Here is a 19,391-nt window from a genome sequence, read left to right as displayed (position 1 = left end):
AATAAATTACATTGCTTTGATTCCTGAAACTCAAACTTGAATTCCCTGTGTCGTGAGTTCTAGGCTCATTCGTTTCGATGTCAGTTTTACTATAAATTAATATACAACGATATAAAAATGAATATATTTATCAATGAAGATACCAAGAAACGAACACCACAACTTAGATAAAAAGTCTAAACTATCTACAATCGATCGTAGACCATTTTTTTTAAAATGATAGTAGCGATACCTCACTATAAGGAATTACTACTATTCCTTTTTCTCCGCCTTTTAACCTCCTTTGTGTTAGGAGTGGATAGTGTCAGAAATGCGATAGCAAATCGGCAAATGCTGCCTCGGTCCCGTTCCTGGCAGCCAGCCAGAACACCGACCCAAGTGGAGGCTGAAGATGGACTTAGGAGAGGTTTGATTACGATTGATCGTTTTACTGTTAGGAATATATGTTAGCCGAGATCGGTATTTAAAAATCCTCACTTATTAACAATTATTTATCTTAACTTATGACCTCCGTGGTCGAGTAGTGTGTACACCGGTTTTCATGGGTACGCCACTCCGAGGTCCCGGGTTTTATTCCGGGGTCGATGTAGAAAAAATCATGTTTTCTATGTTGTCTTGGGTCTTGGTGTTTGTGGTACCGTCGTTACTTCTGATTTCCATAACACAAGTGCTTTAGCTACTTACATTGGGATCAGAGTAATGTATGTGATGTTGTCCAATATTAATAAACATATATTATATTTATGTGATATAGAATGCGGGAAATTGTTGATCTGAAGTTCTTGTCGCCATTCTACACGTTCGTGACTTGAATAGTTGTTGAACTTTTTTGCAATTCATTTCATCCGTATGTATTTAATTAAATAATCTGCCATTTTATATTTATGAAAAAAATAAACTATGAAGAATAATTTTATTTATTTTGTTAATTTCTTAAGTCTATATAATATTAAAATTAATGTTTACATTTGTTTGGTCCTAGTCACCGTTTATGTTCAACCGCCAAAACCGCAACATTTTGCATGTGTTCCGGTGTAAAGGGTGAGTGAGTAGGTGTACCTACAGCCACAAGGGTCATGATATCTTAACCCAAGGTTACTTTAGTGCTTATTACTTCTTACAGTACCAGTGTTTTAGAAAAGAAACTAACCATCAGATGACACATTTGGCAGTCTGCCAACCTGTATAAAATAATAATAATAATATATTGTCGACATTTATATTAAAATATTTACGAAAGTTTGTAATTAAAGTTTTACATAATTATAAAAATTGTATTAATCCACGTAGTTTGTTAAAATGTTTCGAATGTGTTTTTAAAAATGCGCTTCCGAACGAAAACATAATAATAAACAATAGAACGATTAAATAAACTCTACGTTTGTTTATGAATAAAAGATTTTTGAACGTTGGAAATTGTATATAATTTTCGTGATCAAGTTTTGCGTTTTACGTCAATGGCTTAGGACGAAATTCACACAGAGAGACAAGATCGAATTGACCTTATATAGGATAAGTGAGTCGATTCGGTTTAGTGCTGTGTGCGAGCGCATAATGTGTGGTGCCTTACGTGGGAAGTGTCGATGAATTTAAGTGATCGGTTCTATAGTGTTGTGACAGACAAAACGTGAAAGATTTCAATGTAAGTCTATTTATGTTGACCACGTGTTTTACTATTATTATGTTTATGACACTCATTATAATTGTTTATTGTTTTTTATATATTTTTTTAAATAGTGAAATTGAAAGAAATTGTTTCCTTTATAAAAATAACGATTGAAACTATTATTACATGTGTTTTATTATTGTTTAATTGACCAACCTTATATACATAAAAGGTATTCTTTGATATAATTATGTTTAAAAAAAAAAATGGCTTATGAAAATATACTAAAATTTAAGCTTTTAAAATTTTTCTTTTAAAAAGTTCAACTTAAAAATACAAAATAATTAAGAAAATATTTCTTTCAATTAATCTTCGATTGATCAAAAATAATCACAAATTGATGTATAAATTATAACAATCAAAACAATAAAAAAACATTTTTAACCATGTAGAATACGCTTAAATAAAGTACCTTAAATTTATTTATTTCTTTTGAAAAATCGTATTATTAATAAGATAAGAATTTTTTTAAATGACACTTTACATAATAAATATACCTATTTAAAAAATAAAATAAAAAGAAAATTGTTAAATGTTTTAGTTTAATTTTAGCGTACTTAATAAAATATATATTTATCGATAACCGTTATTATGGCAACTATTAAAATAATATGTTTAAATAAATTAATTTAGACAAATAAAATTTAATAATTATTAACTAAGCCGTAGAGCCTAGCTATAGACATACTATTATTATTTATATAAATAATATATTTGGAAAAACATATTTAATATTTTTAAATTAAATAAGAAAAAAATAAAGCTCAAATTTCCTTTCGAAAATATCGGTAGCAAAGTAAGACAATAATTTCATTTCATTAACATTATACATAATATAACAATAATGTAATATTTAAAATATAAAACCTTTTTAAAATCTGTTTTAATTTAAATTTATAATATATTATATACAACAAAGACTTCAATAAGACTTGGCATATTTAATTACCATACCTATGTAAATTGGTAAAGAGTAACTATTAAGTTTCATGCTGATTTTCCTCGATAGAAGGTAAATTCCGAACCGGTAGTATTTTTACATTTAATTCGATACTGGAACATGACGATTCAGAGTACTTATTATATTATCTTTCCTGTAGAGGAAAAGGTTTGGAGATTCTAACACGCTGCTCCAATGAGGGTTGATGGATACACATGTGACAGAATTTTATGGAAATTAGACACAGGCAAGTATCCTCACCATGTTTTCTTTCAACGTCCACTACGAGATGAATTACAAAATTAAGCATATGAAAATTCAGTGGCGCTTCGCTGGGTTTGAATTCGCAGCCAAATTCAAATCGATTAAGATGCACGCATTCTAATAACTGGGTCATTTTGGCTACTCGAACAAAGAATATTTTAATAACATTTTTTTGATTCTAATACACTTCTCTTGTAACACATCCTTGTGAAGAGAGCGGATGTATACGGGGAAAAGAGCCCGCGAATTCTGTAAGAATCCTACAGAGCCCGTTCAACGGGTTATCTTTTTTGAAGGTGTCCTCCACGAAAATGAAATAACATTAAAACGTCATCTCGTAAATAAAGCGATTTACATATATTGACGTATAAAAAACGGAGAGATATTTAATATATTCATATAAACAATCAAATAATAATAATTATTATTATCTGTGTCAGACTAAAAGCCGTCATTCCTTCGACACAGTTAGCCTGCCATATATCATCATAAGTTTGAAACGATTTTTAATATTTCCTAAATCATTGTAGCATGATATTGTCCATTGCCAATTTAAAAATAAATCGAAAAGCTTGGAAATCTTTGAATCGCCGTTTTAAGATATCAATTTAAATTAAGTTTCTTTGTGGCTTTGTGCCAGTCTATCTGGATTTGAAGGACTCATTCGTCATATAATCTACAGACAAACAGTAATACATAGTATTTTTTTATTCTAGTTTGATGCGTGAGTGAGCCAGTGTAACTGACTATATCTTATTAGTTCCCACGGTTGGTGGCGCATTAGCGATGTCTATGGATGAACTAAACATCAGGCTCATCTGCCAGTAATAATAAATAATTAAAGTCACCGAGAGCTCCGAGTGTAGATTCTGCAGAACCAGCAAGAAACTCAGCACTTACTCTTTTCCGACAATTAAATTACATTGATAATTAAACACAATTCAATTGTTAGTAATCGTGCAACGACTGCATTTATCATCTTTGTAACATATAATTGAGTAATCTTTATTAACCAATGTCTTTATAACATTATATTTTATTGTATTAATTGGAATCTTATATATTGTAATAATTATATAAATAAAATTCTAAATGCATGCAACATGAACTCTATATCTAAACTATATACAAATAAAAACTAATCTCTTTGTATATTCCATTTTTGCGACTCCCCTCGTAAGAAGATCTGTAACTTCTAAGCCGGGTTCAAAAGGATTGGCTAGAAGATTGAGCTTCAACTCATTTATTTTTGTCTAGATTTCTATCTTCGGTCTGTTAATACTGTTCTAAAACGATTTTAAATATCTTAGCTTAATGTAACTTTAATAGATAATTATTATAATAACTTTAAATGATGACAATACATTGATACACTTAAGAATGTTAATTATCTTTGCGGAATTTGTTTAAATGTTAGTTTATTTGCAATTAGCGAATCAGTTTCAAGAAAAAATGTAATCAATGTTTAATAGAAGCGTATTTTTTATGAGCTTATTATTTCAACCAGACCTGTTAGTGTGGATTATACTTATCTTGTAAATTATGTAATTCGTTTAAAGTGATAATTATTGCTAAAAATAAACTCGAGGTAGAATTCCATTATTCTGTCATTGGAGACTGGATTGTTAGTAATAAGTATATTCTAATATCGAAAGAATAAACGTATCAATTATTGATTAAAAAGTGTAATTCATTATTTTATTGTTTGTTTTTTTTTCGGTCTAATCTACATTCGGTGATCTACATTCGAATCGGTGAGGTTAAAATAAAATTTAAATATTAAAATTAATTTTCGAAATATTTTGTAAGACTCTATTTTAATAGAATATATTTCGATTTGTATTTAAAAATTGCGTATAATTTTAAATCAGTTTTCAACATTTAGGAGCCTTAGGCTAAGAAGTCACGGAGCGGTTCTCAACCGCACCCGTGGCGCTTGCGGAACAGATGTTTTAATTTAAAACCACAACGCAGATTTTTGCGGTCACGTAACCGCTGCGGTTGCAGAACGGCCAGCAATCTTACCGGGAGACGATCGCAAGTCTTGGGTTTATTTTGGATCCATCGAGATAACTTACATTAAAAAAAAAAAAAACGAGGAAAATACAAGACAGGCATGCATTATAGAAATTAACTAATCGATTTCAATAATATCTACGTGACGCATTGTTAAAAACAAATGACAATATACCGTTGGAAGGTGAGAGCCGAAATCGCACCGAATTTGCGATCGCGAATCGACCGTAAAGTACGCTGACGAAAACCGCCAATAACGCGGTAGACCTCGCCTTTCCATCAGTACCTTAAAGGTACTGCAATGCTCGTCACAGGCAACAAATGCGTCATAAACGAAAGTCACTCCGTAAATGCTAAAAGTTTTTGACGGAGCATCTTTATTGGTCATTGTTATAACTTGACCAGACATCAAATTAGCGACCGTCTGCGTTAAACGGTTGCTTCTACTTTTTACGGTCAAGGTTTTTAAACGAAAAATAAATACTACACTTATTGAAGAATAAGCAGCAATAAACTACTTCTGTATTTTTAATTAAAATTCCATTTCTCGTTATATCACTGAAACGCAATTGTTATATAAACGTTAGATAAAAGTCAGCGATGCGGTACATTACGTGTTTGCTAAAACTGATTTGTGCAAAGTGCATCATTAATTTATATTTGTTTAACAGGTATAATAAGTTATACAAGTACACAGATTGGCTGAGGCATATTTATTAAATATTGAAGCTAATTGGCAGTCATAGTAAAAACTGCCACTGGTTCGGAAAATAAATAGACTTGAGAAGAACCGGTTAAAGAAACTTTTACGTTAGCGACAAAATGCCAGCATTCTTGCCCCTGATTTGTTGTGTAGTTATTTTTGAAGATTGAATGATTTCAGTTTTTAGACGTCCTTTTTATAGCAGTTAAAACGCATTTCGTGTTTACCTCCCGTGATGTAGGGGCTTGCAGGTGCCCAGGATACCTAGAGCGCGTCCTAGTACACCGGAATACCCACCAAAACCTCTGTACACTCACTCGTCGGCGAGAGTAACGGTTCGCATTCTACGTCAAAAAAAATTCGCCCAACGTTTTTTAGGTGATGCTTACGTTAAAATCAAACTATTTTACAGCTTTCTTGGATTAATAGTTTTGGCGGTGCTTTGATAGTGCGTCAGGACAAACGAATTTATGAGTATGTATTAATTAGTATCTAATACAGTTCTACAATAAATGCATGCTCATTATAAAGTAAAAGTAATAAAAGTATGGAACATTTTAATATATTTAAAAAATAAATAAAGTATATTTGTTGCTGTTTATTATTTCTAAACGAAAGTCTGTCTGTCCAACGTTAAATATTAATTATTAGACAAAACGTATAGCCTATGAAGTTATAAATCATCAACTATAATTTAACAATACAATTAAAGATCATGTTAGTCGGAACACTTGCGTTAAATGGATATGTCCATTAGCGATTTTTTCACCAAACTTTTGTACAATTATTTCGGTTGTTGGTTGAAAATAATCAACCGAAATCATTATTTTTGATATTCTATAAACTTGTCACGTTTTTTGTTCTATTGGTCTTTTAGCTAACTATAATTTTTGGACAATAGTTTGACGCAGTAATTATCTTTTGGGATGATGACAGGTGGTTCGGTGCTCTTGCGTGATTTATTATACTGGGTCATGTAGGTTTGGTTATAGGGGGGGTTTCTATTAATGAACTTATAACAAAAAGAACTAGCATTGTCTATTTTAAAATAATTTTCTTTATCTCAAAACAAGTCTATTGTGTCCATCAAAGAATGAAAAAAGCCATACCATTGAACTATTGAGGCTTGTTCTTAATATTGAGGCTCTGTAACACCATTTTAAATGTTCTGGCTAATTGCAATGGATTTATTTACTTGGTTATACAACTCTGTGCAAGTCCGTCTGGGTAGCACCCACTTATCATTTATTCTACTGCCACGCATCAATACTTGGTTTTGTTGTGTTCCAGATTAAAGGGTAAGCCATTGTAACTACAGGCAAAAGAGTCGTAACATCTCAGTCAAAACTCAAAAATTACGTCGCCTTTACTATGGGCATTGGGGACCACTTATACAGGTGGCCTATTTGATCATCCGCCTGTCTATGCCATTAAAAAGAAGGAATGCAAGAGATCGGGATTCGAACTTTCCCTACCATGAAATGAGTGAATGATAAATACAAAACAAATTACTCGAAATATCACTATTTAATGCCCAATATTACCGACTAAATAAATCTATCCTTAAGTTGAAAACTAAGTAATAACATATGCTATTGTTCAATCAGAACCGGTCAAGGCGTGTTTTGCATCTCAAATGAGACGGAGGCGCTTAAATTCTTTTTGATTGCTCATAACTTAAACGCTTTGGCATTACTTAAAATGATAATATCGACGGAGGGGACAGCGGTTATTCATCCTACAGTGGTATAAAACAATTATTACAATGAAAAGCCAATAGTCTGGAAAATATTGCTCTTAATGATAAGGCTACTCCTACATCACAGATCCTACTCGCCTCACACAAACACACATGATTTTTTTATTAATTATTGATTTCAGTTATGTTTATTTTTATTTAATTTTTTTCTCTTTAACTTTATTTTATTAATTAAAAGTTTGCTTATCCTTTAGCTGCTCATGTAACGCATGATGTTATGGAAGAGTCCCTCTGACACGAGTAGGTATCACGCTCACTAGAGAGACCCAACCTTAAATACGTATACTGTGGTAAAGAAAGATGAGGCTGTCATTTCTAATATCTATTATATTACTGCACTCGTTTGATCGTAATTGTTTCGCCTTGTTGTATAATTATTTAGAACTCATTAAAATGATAAAACATTTTCCGTAATTTGAAAGGGCTTTCTGGATAATCCCAAGGTCGTTTAATAGGAAGCTAGAAATGATAATGCAATCAATGAATTTTCAGTTCCTCATTTATTCAAGTAATTGACGTTCGTCCAAATAAGGCGATACCATATTAGACTTCACCGAACACCTTGAATAACTGTTTGTAGCATTCTTTAATAGATGCAGACTATTCAAAGATGAATGCGTCAAAAACATACAACATATTGAACATTACATAGGAAATATATTGTTGGATTGAACAATAAGAAGCTGCCAATTTTTGGCGAGAATTGTATTACGAGGTTCAGTGATTATACAAACCACTCGACCATCTCAAAGCGTACTAAAGGTGACGTTTAATTAAAGTACCCGAACAGTTTAATGTATGGGGTATCATTAGAAAACTTACGTCATCCTAAACGACACTGATAATAAATTGTTTATTGCCAAAATAACATAATTTATCCCAAATTGTATTTTTAAGAACCATTAAAGCAAGAATGCGGTGTAGTATAAAATATACATAATATCTTAAAATTTATTCAAATACAAATCACGTATGTAGAACTTAAAAGATATTTAATAGCGAAGTAGTTTTGAATTTAAATGTTATTAGAAATCGTTAAAAGTCATTGAAAAGGTTATATCTAAAAATAAGTTAAGAAAATCATCCACAATATAATTTATTAAAATTGATCAATTGAGAAAAAATGTATGACGTAAACAAGAACTGTCTAAAATTCCATCATATAAACCAGACGTTACTTCTGTAACATCTGTGATGATCTCCTGCACAGAGATGGTTTTTTCAAAATTTGCCTTAGCGAGCACATATTAACTCTACACTATCGAATTAAATCAAATCAAAATATACTTTATTCAAGTAGGCTTTTACAAGCACCTCTGAATCGTTATTTAGCAAATTATATTAATTGAAGCTGCCACCGGTTCAGAATGTAGATTCTACCGAGAAGAACCGGCAAGAAACTCAGTAGTTACTCTTTTTCATCATGTAAAAATACAGTCATGTTAGTTAAATACAATTATATATGTATGTCATTCTTATAGTCTACCAATTGGAAACGATTGAGGAGACATCAGGAAAAATGCCAACGACTCACTTTTCCCATAAGCATGGAAAGTAATACCGACGTTTCAACTAAGAGTAGACATTATTATGACACTAGTGTTATCATCGTCCAGAACTATTGGCACCGTAACAAATCTTATCCACCTTTACCTGACCAGTAAACCTAAGTATTGCTGTTTTTAGCTAAAATAACTGATGAGATGGCAGCGCTGGTCTGGTGACTAACAAATAAATCCGCAGACTACAAGGTCCTGTGTTGTTATTAAATGCCTGAACTCTTCCCGGTCGAATGTCTCGTCTCATCGGATTATGACAGTGAAGGAATACATAGATCAATTGCGTTTGTTTACATAATTCCAAATGGGTAGTTTTTCTTGAGAATGGCAAGAGCTGCAACCAATCTGGAGGACATCATTATAAATATCACCAAAGATGCCGCAAATATTTGTAGTAAATGTGCAATTTAATTTTAAATATCCATATTCAACTTATGCAAATAGACAATATGTCTAAAAAAAACTAATTAGTTAAGACTTTTTTGTATGTCTAGAACAAATTATATTTATATTAGCAATGTAAACGCGACTGTCATATCCGTTGACGTAAACATGTTCATTAATGTCATTTTAAGAAGTCAAACAATGCTCAAATATGCCTGAAATTGCCTCGTGTAAAGTAAAAAATTGTTTGCAGTGTATAATGGATGTTATAGGTCAAAGGCCTTCTACCTGTTAAGGATAATAGACAATTTAGCACAATATAACTCAATTGTACTCGCCCCGATTTGAACCTGTGAACTTCGTTTAAATATCTACGCTGCACATCTTTTGTTAATGCTGTATTTGTTATTGTTATTAATAATAGTTGTGTATTTTTTTTCAAGACATGATGGGTACTCGTTACATTAGAAGATATCCGAATAAAGAGTGACGTCATTTTAATAAAAGTACTTGATTACTTCGTATTTTTTTAATTTTTATCACTAACTAAATTTATAAATCATGTTTTTATTTTTATTTTTAAATAATGCTGATTGTACTGTGCAGGCTTAAATAACTCGAATAAAGTATATTTTGATTTTGATTCGTAATTTATAATTTAAAGTTCATGTTCGTATTCTGGGGTGTGGTTTGAGTATGTTCTTATGGTATATATTAGCGCTACTTGAGTACAATGACTCCCTTAAGTCTGGCTGCAATGGTCGAAATTGGCTCAGAGGACGTCATGATATATCAATTCGATATATCGAAGAATGTTTATCTTGAAATTACGCGAGGCATCCGTGATTATGACGGAAATAATTTGTCTAGCGATGGAACAACTACTATTATATTGTACATTGAAAGTTCATAAATAAATAAAGTCAACTCTGGTTATATTGTGCAGGTGATCTAGACACGAAAAAAACTTTACTGTTCAATACAGTCATATTATTTGTTATAGGTTAGGTCAAATGGCGACATGAGCTGTGTGCTATATAAATAGTGTCTTAATTTTTAAAATAAGTATTAGTGTTTTTCAAATATACATAATTCATTTAATTTTGTGCGAAAATTCACACTTCTCGCTATATATTTTATTAAAAAGTTAAGTGTGAATTCGGAATAGTGCATTTTTGGCATTGGCTAACACAGTTTGTTAATCTTAGAGTAAGTCTCATAGTGTGTAGCTGTGATATAAACTATACACACAATAATAATATACATATCAAAACATATACAAAAATATAATATCATAACTTAACTTACATAAAGTTTCTTAAGCGTTTGTTGAAGTTAATTTTAATCTGCCATTCAGATTGTAGCCTAATTAGTTAAATGTAATTACCAACACTACCCTAACACTGAATTTGAACGAAATAGTTAATGTTGAATCCAAGTGGTCACCACTACCTAAGGTCATTCCGCGACGACATTGCTCCTCAGAGGCTTTGCGTTAGACGAATGAGTGCGTAGTCAACTTAAACAGGCTCACAGAATAATAAAAGTTTATGGCTAAGACGAATCTAGTCTGAATACATTAAATACAAATTACGCAACGATTATTTCAATCATGACGTGTTTTTAAACTTTTATTACACATTAATAATAAAATATAATAACAGTGATACATCCGGCTTTGTTATAATAGTACACAAAAATAACAAGTCAAACTATCCGTTTTGATGCTACTGTTTGGTACAGGGATTGTTTCCGCGACCTAGTACTCAGTAAAAAGCATAGTTTAAAGCAATATTATAGAATGATATAATTACATTTATGAACGTGTCATAAATCCCTCATCAGGGTCGGATCTACCATATGGCTTCAGCCCAGGGCCCAGTGTATTCAAGGGGCCCCAGCTAAGTCAAGTCAATTCAAAAAAAGACAATAATGCGAAAGAATCCATAACTATATTAAATTAAATATATCGTATGGTTTGCAGCCCTGCGAGTCCTGCAATTAATCAAACCCATTCAATTAATTTAATTCAAGTCTACGTTTAGATATGTCTTAGGTGGGCCCCTAAGCAGTGTTAGCCCAGGGCCCCCTAAACTTACGGTCCGGCCCTATCGCTCATGAACTCTAATGCCACTTCATTAAACATAAATATTATTAATTTAATACGTTTTCTTATATTAAACTACTATAAAACTATTGTCGCTTGAATGAATAGTCATTAAACTTAGTTCTTGGTTTATATAAAATACTAAAAATCATTAAACAGCTTATTTATAGCTGGTAAGTGTTTGTGATTACTTTTTGCTTCAAATATTAAACTGCCAAAAACCTAAAGATATACAAAAGATAAATTTCGTTTAAATTACATTAAATTTGTCGTATATTCCATTATTTAACATAATGTTATTGTTATTTTTTTTAAATATGTGTACAATATATTTAAGCACTTTATCTAAGTAGCAGTAACATTAGGGGCTAAATGTCAGTTTAACAACAGACTCAAGGGACGTAACATCCTAGTTACCAAGATTAGTGGCGCATTAGCGATGGCAAGGAACGTTTAATACCGTGTCAATTTCTATGATCAGTGGTTACTATTTACCAACAGGTACCTACCTATTTTTTATATAAAAAAACCATTCAATAATAATATTCGCGGCCACGGATTAATAAGATTTGTCAGTCTGTGTAAATAAAAAAAGAGCAACTTTGAGGTAATTTACCAGATCATAATTTAAACTAACGTCGTGAATTCAAATGAAGCATGGAACGAAGTTTTTTTTTTTGTTTAGTTCTTAAATGAGTAATCTAAAATTTTTTACTCGTGCTACCTCAGCCTGTGATTATGTGCTCCAGGTGTGCGAAGGTCGACGGCTGTATGTGAAAAATTAAAAATCAACGGCGAAATAAAAAAAAAAACACTTGTCAAATTGACGTCAACCGCGCGCCTAAAATATGACGTTTCTGTTAAACATGTTGCTTATTGATTATTTATTTATTAAACTGCCTATTCTCGTAAAAATATGAAATAATTGAAATTTAATTGATAATCTTATTAAAATCGATATAGTCTGTATTACGACTTCTTGTGTCATTTGATAAGTTTGTTTTTTCATTTATAGTAGGAAGACGTACAAATTGATGAGCCAATTGATGTGTCTTGGCCAGCAGATTGACCTTGACTAAAAGATGTTAGCAATGATGCCGTTGTTCCCTATTTACTTGATTTAGTGTAATAATAATAATAATGTAATCTGATGAAATTAGCAACCTATTAAGGGGATTACCGTAAAACTTACAGAAAAAGTTACAAAGACATATATATTTCAGTCTACAGTCTAGACCCACTTTGTATATAAAAAAAAAAAATATTTAAATTTAGAACAACAATTTTATTGCATTGAATATCCATTTTTAATTCTTTCAAACAATCACAATTATTTGTTCAATAGATATGTTGATATGAAAAAACGAAGTAAGTTTACTTTTTTTTTGTTTTTTCTTTATATATTTATATTTTGGCAAATTAGTAAACATATATACACTAACCTTATTTTAAAATTGTTTAAAAGTTAATGTTGTCTTAGATTTTCGCGATTATTACACATTGAAATAAAACTAGTCTGCCCGTGACCACGAACACTGCAAAGTGCTCGAAACGTCGGGATGTTAAAATAAAATAATTAATATACGCGATTAAATCCGTTAAAAACTAGTTTTATTTCGTTTAAAAGTTGTCTTAATTCAATGTATTAATATAATCAGGGCGGGGAAGGGTAGCATCTCTCTTGATTTATTATTAATTAATAATATATATTATTAACTGAATATCGTTGACAATAAGTAATTACTTAACAGTCGCTGTATAATGAGTTAACATTCGCTTATTATAATTTTATTTATAAAAAATTAAGAAATATATCCATTTTATTTTAAATTAAGTTAACCAACAGATAATAAATTGTTATTGACCAATTTGGTTGCGTTGGAATAGAATTGCATGAAATAAATTTCGAAATATTCAATTCCGGTTAGTGTATCCAAAAAAGGATTATTTTTCCTGGATTTTTTAAAAAAAAAAACGAATCCTTTTTGGAATACAATAATCGGAAAATAATGTTATAACATTATTCTTTTTTTAAATATGGATGGGGAAGTTAAATACAGAAATATTATTTCGAAAGGTAACATTATTTTTTAAGTTCTTTATGAATAAAAATTAACTCCTATTCTTTTTTTTAAAATGACAACGGTAAAAATTCATTTACATAATATTGATTTATATTGAGGATTTTAATAAATATATGACTAACAAAATTTAAAATACATACTGCTCAAATCATGACCACTTGGGATGTTACTTTACATTTCCCGGTTGACTTGCAATTTAGTTTCTGGCGAAAATTTAACTAGTTATGTCAACAGAGGACTCAATACGACTGTAGATTTGTGACTGTGGACTAAGCCCATGATTTTCAGTACCAAACGGAACAAAACTATAATTTTGAATCGAAATTTATATTATAATAAACTTAAACATAAAAAATAAATATTTAAATAACTAATTTAATAGCACCTAATTTAGAAACATATCCACATCAATGCCAAGTATGAGGGTCGGATTTTAGGAACATACGGTTTTGGTACTTAACTAAAATACGACTAGTATTGTTAATATCATGTTGTTCATATGAGTAAGTTGCTAATCTCGCTAGCTCCAAATCATCATCTTAAAAATATTTAGCGTGTATATTTTCTGCGAATTTGACCTCGATCCGTTGCCAGAAGTTACCGACGTACGGATGCACCAAACATTATACACAAACATGTGTACATAATACACTTCAAACGATTTTTGTAGCTTTAAAGTCGTCGAAACTTCTCAATAAGGAAAAAAATTACAATTTTAAATAAATGAAGGTCCGGTTAGTCTAAACGACAGAATTTTGTATGAAAACCAAATACGTAGGTACATTTTATAACATATACTCGAATAAAAATTTTTAATCATAAAATCATTTAATTTGATATTCTTTTAGTTGAAAATAATCTTGGTTTGTATTATTTGTCACTAAATAATAGCGGAAAGATGACATGACAACACAATTATCGAGTTCTACATCTTGTAACTTGCAACACCGGACTGATTATCTAACATCTAATAACTTAGTAACTGTCTTAGACTGTTGCTCATAGTGTCTTGCAATATTTAATTAAAAAGAAAATCAGATCAGCGGTGCACGTCCTGCGAAGCGTAGCTCGGAAATACTCAGAACAAAAACGCTACGCTACTAACCTAACGCTTGCTCAACCACGTTCAGCAAAGCGCTACTTAGCGCGACATTAATGTGCAGTACATTAATTTAGTGCGTAGCCTCGCGCAAACAGTTTCCAGCGCGTTTATTTTTGCGCATCCACCCGATACAATTCTTTCCGATGTAATTTTCAATGTACTCTTGAGATGTTATTTCCTTTTGTGGCATATAAGCCACCTGATGTTAAGTAGTATATGTAGTAGATGTCACCATCGCCAGTAGGCAATGGCGCTGTAAGAAATATTAACCATTCCTTACATCGCCAATGCGCCACCAACCTTGGGAACTAAGATGTTATGTCCCTTGTGCCTGTAGTTACACTGACTCACACACCCTTCAAAACGGAACTATTACTGTTGTTTGGCAGTAGAATATCTGATGAATCGGTGGTACCAAACCAGACGGGCTTGCACAAAGTCCTACCACCAAGTTAAGTCGTATTTAATTATAGCTTTTAGAGTATATTTAGTTTTCATCTCAAGTGATGACGGAGAATAATGCGGCAAAGGCAAGTGTGTCCTGTTCAAGATACGATACGAAATGATGTAAACTATATATATATATATTCTATTAACGTGACAGATTCGTGAAATATAACAATCAAATTTAAATTAAATTCAAATAAAAACATTATTCAAATGTACTTTTGCAAGCACTCGACCCGTCAGTTTACCAAGTCATTATGTCGGTTCTATGTAAAGCGACAACCGGTTCAGAAAATGGATTTATACTTTGATTGTAATCAAATCTTACGTAATAATATTATTGATACACGTTCTATGATGGATACTATGTTATATGTCAATTTTACAAATAAATTAAGTAAATTTATACTCTATATGAATTAATATTTACTTTTATTTGAAAGTAAATGTCCAATTTTGTATTTGGTTTTCAGCGTTCTTTGCAAATCTGTAATGTTACCAGTTAATCTACGTCCATAAATACAAATATTATAATTTTATCTGTTACGCTTTAGCAACCGAAAACCCGCGAAGCTCGATAAAATTTGGTATTAAATAAACTTGAACCAAAAGAAAAGACATAGGCTTAATTTTTGTCCTTAACATTTGACGACTAACCCTAAAATACGAGCGGGCGACAACTAGTCTATACATACAAGCAATCCTGTTTCTAGACAAGGCACTTATTTTCGTAGTATCACGTGTCGGAGGATCGTCACCGATAACTTGCAAAACATACCAGCAGACAAAGTAATATATAATTATTGTAATTAAATGACTTACCATAATTTCCTTCCTGATTTTCTTCCGGTAAATACCAAGGTCTATAAAATATTTTAATCATTTTAATCTAGATCCGTCTTACTGGTTTTAAGGTTAAAACGAGTTGTTTTCTTAAAAAATTACGCCTTTACTGTCGCGCCTTGTGTTTGAAATGTTAATCAGTTATTGCACTTTTATGTATTTTATATTTAACGTGTATATACATATGTATATAAACCTCTAATATATTTTTATTTTAATACTGGACAAGGCGAAGTAGTCTAGACAAAGAGCGGGAGCTTGAACAAGGAAAAAGTATCAAATCAGCCGCGTATAAATAAAATGTATATGATGTAATTTATATTACCCGGATAAATTATCCGCATGACGTATTTATTACATTAAATTCAGTTTAACAACTATTGAATGTTTCGTAAACAATCACAAAAATGAATGCTGTTACAGATAATTTTAATACCTTATTAAAAGTTGAGTCTTATTATTCACATTCACAGATAAAAAAAGTTACGACATTTGCTTTTAAAAAAAAAAAAAAATGTATATGTAGAATATCATGTAGTATCCGTAGTTTGTGAATATATTTCTTAATACTTCCACTTCTCGATTAAGCAACAGTTGTATCGATATAAAACAAACATTTAAAATATTGTTTTGGTATGGATACAAACCGTTAGATTTGTATCTTATTATTTTAAATTTATAACCCTAAAATACTATTAAAATTAATCATCAATGAAATGTATGGAAAAACTGTTAACTTTATTTATTAGACAAGCATGTAAATGCGTTACCATTTATTTTAATAGGAATCGTTAAATAGTATTTTTTTTAATATACATTACATAATTTCATATCTAAGAATTTTGTTGGTTTTTGATTAATTAGGTTATTTTTAAACAAGCAAGCACTTGAATCGTCATTTTACACTTCTCGCATATGATTGGGACGACGCAGTGTAATCTTCTTTCATCTTTCTCTAAAAAATAATAGTATTAGTAGCATTTTGAAGTTTCAATGTTGAGACTCCCATGACTAAGATAGCACATAAAGCTGGTCCTATATCATCCCATCAGAATATAAGCAGGGAAAAGAAAGTGTATTAATATTTGCGCACAAACGCCCGTGCTATTTTGCGCTACTTTTGCGCAGCTGACATATTCTCGTGTAAAAGCGTGTAAAAATATTTTCGGGCACGAAAGGTATTTTCAATGTCAAAATCACTTTTCGAACTAATTTCGTATTGTATTCATTTGTTTTACTACACATTTCATATAAGCATTATCGATTCCAAGTATATAACGTATTTGTATATTTTGACATTACAAAAAGCTTATGATAGGTACATTGCAAATTATTTATATCTCAGATAATTTGTAACACGATATCAAATATAAACATGTCTTAACTGTTTAGTCAGATATATGGATTTTTTTTACCATTATTATTCGGACGCCTTGAGCAAGACAATATTTGCACAGTAAAACGCAAAAAACTGAATGACGCTCGTATGTATCGTAACTTGATTACCAACACGATACAAAATTTGAATGACGTTATCCTTATTAGGGTATTATGTTTATATTCGTAATTAATTATCGGAGAGTTCTACTGTTTTATGATTACATACATACAACCACATTATTGGGTAAATTAGATTTTGTGTATATTTTCTTATAAATAAGAACAAAAACGAATAAATCTGTATCATTTTTATATTTAAATAAAAAAATACGTAATACGTCTATGTAATTGTTTATAAAAATTACACCAAGAACTAATCATCACATAAATTTAACATTTTAAAAAGTAAATAGATTTTGCCCGGTTCTTCTCAGGTTCGAGGTGTTAATTTCCGAACTGGTGGTAGATTTTTGACTATCAATAAGCAAGTGTAACACTTCTGCATATCATAAATCTATCATCTATATATCATCTTCTAGATGCATAGATAAAAAATTAATTGAAAAAACGTAATTGAAGTATTAAAATAAAGTCAGTGTATTATTATTTAATATTAATAGTCCGCATTCACTTATTAAATGTTTTAATTTAAATTAATTTGTTACAGTTGAAAAATGGTGGTGGGCGCGAAGAAAGCTATCCAGCATGTGCCGAGCAAAGGAAAGATATCTATTAGGAAGTTACAGAGTTTTACTGTTAAAAAACGACGTAAGTACTTATTTATTATGTAACATAATTGTACCCTTAATCCCAGCAGTGGGACATTTACGGGCTGCTAATGCTAAAAAAATAATTGTATATTTTCGTCTGAGAAAAGGAACATTTGCTGTTAAGTCACCACCGGACATATACATTGGCTTGCAGATACCTTAAGAATAAGAACAGGTTTTTTAAGGACACCGATATTGCAGACAAAAATAATAGCAATCATTGTGTAAATAAATAAATGCTTAAACAATAAGCTAAAATATTATTAACATACATAATATAAACAACCTGTAAATTTCCCACGGCTGGGCTAAAGCCTCCTGTCCCTTTGAGGAGAAGGTATGGAGCTTATTCCACCACGCTGCTCCAATGCGGGTTGGTGGAATACATATGTGGCAGAATTTCAAATTAGACACATGCAGGTTTCCTCACGATGTTTTCCTTCACGGTCGAGCACGAGATGAATTATAAACACAAATTAAGCACATGAAAATTCAGTGGTGCCTGCCTGGGTTTGAACCCGAAATCATCGGTTAAAATGCACGCGTTCTAACCACTGGGCCATCTCGGCTCATGTTCTATTTGAATGTAATGCAAATGGATGACAGTGAGATTATTAGGAAAGTAATCCGCTTGGAAGTTTGATTGTAGATATGCTTTAAAGCAAAAGGTCAATGCCGAAAAAGAGAGATGGGCTGAAAGGGTAAATTCTGTACTAAATGATATACTAAAAATAAAATACTTAAGTTAATGAACAAACTAACACTGTTAGAGATCACGAAAGGAATATTTAGGAGACCTGACCAATCTAGTTTGTACGGTTACGGACGTTAATACGGAAATAAAATTTTATAGATTTAATTTTTAATTACCGTTATAATGTAAATCTTCTACGTGTTTCGATTTTATCCCGTTGAATTAATGAGTACAAATAGCTCGAGGTAATTATTCAGTTCGATATAAAAAATCTTGTTTTATTTAACAGCACTCTTTTCAGAAAGATGTAGATTTTAAATTATTAGTATATCAGTAAGTATTGATAGCTTTAAACGCTATTTATGTTTTTGTATATACAAACATAATTACAAATGTATGTTTAGTCTTAAATAAATTCCATTTAAATATTTATTAAATAAGTATTTAATTATATCCTTATACAATCAGTCATGTTATAAAATATTATAATAAAAAATGTATGTATAATATTTATAAATGCTAAAATTTATAAATAATAATTTCGACATGTGTCTGAAATGTTTCTGGAGTTGAAACGACTAATTAATCAGCAATCTTGTATATTAATAGCGTGAGCCGATTTTTGTCCCAGTGATTATGTGATAATGGCTTCATATAAAAAATCAGTCATGGT

General features: G+C 30.9%; 1 protein-coding gene across 1 annotated transcript in view; it reads left to right on the top strand.

Moving 5' to 3' along the window:
- Window positions 1-1,553: 1,553 nt before the first annotated feature.
- Window positions 1,554-19,391, top strand: part of LOC125067223 (scavenger receptor class B member 1-like) — a 62,617-nt gene continuing 44,779 nt past the window's right edge. The window contains exons 1-2 of the mRNA XM_047675686.1: window positions 1,554-1,642; window positions 17,922-18,022. Coding sequence (XP_047531642.1) covers window positions 17,929-18,022 — 94 coding nt within the window. The 5' untranslated portion in view covers window positions 1,554-1,642; window positions 17,922-17,928. The remainder of the gene's footprint in view (window positions 1,643-17,921; window positions 18,023-19,391) is intronic.

Source organism: Vanessa atalanta, chromosome 11 (assembly GCF_905147765.1).
Source record: "Vanessa atalanta chromosome 11, ilVanAtal1.2, whole genome shotgun sequence".
NCBI lineage: Eukaryota > Metazoa > Arthropoda > Insecta > Lepidoptera > Nymphalidae > Vanessa > Vanessa atalanta.
This window is presented reverse-complemented; position numbering and strand designations above follow the sequence as displayed.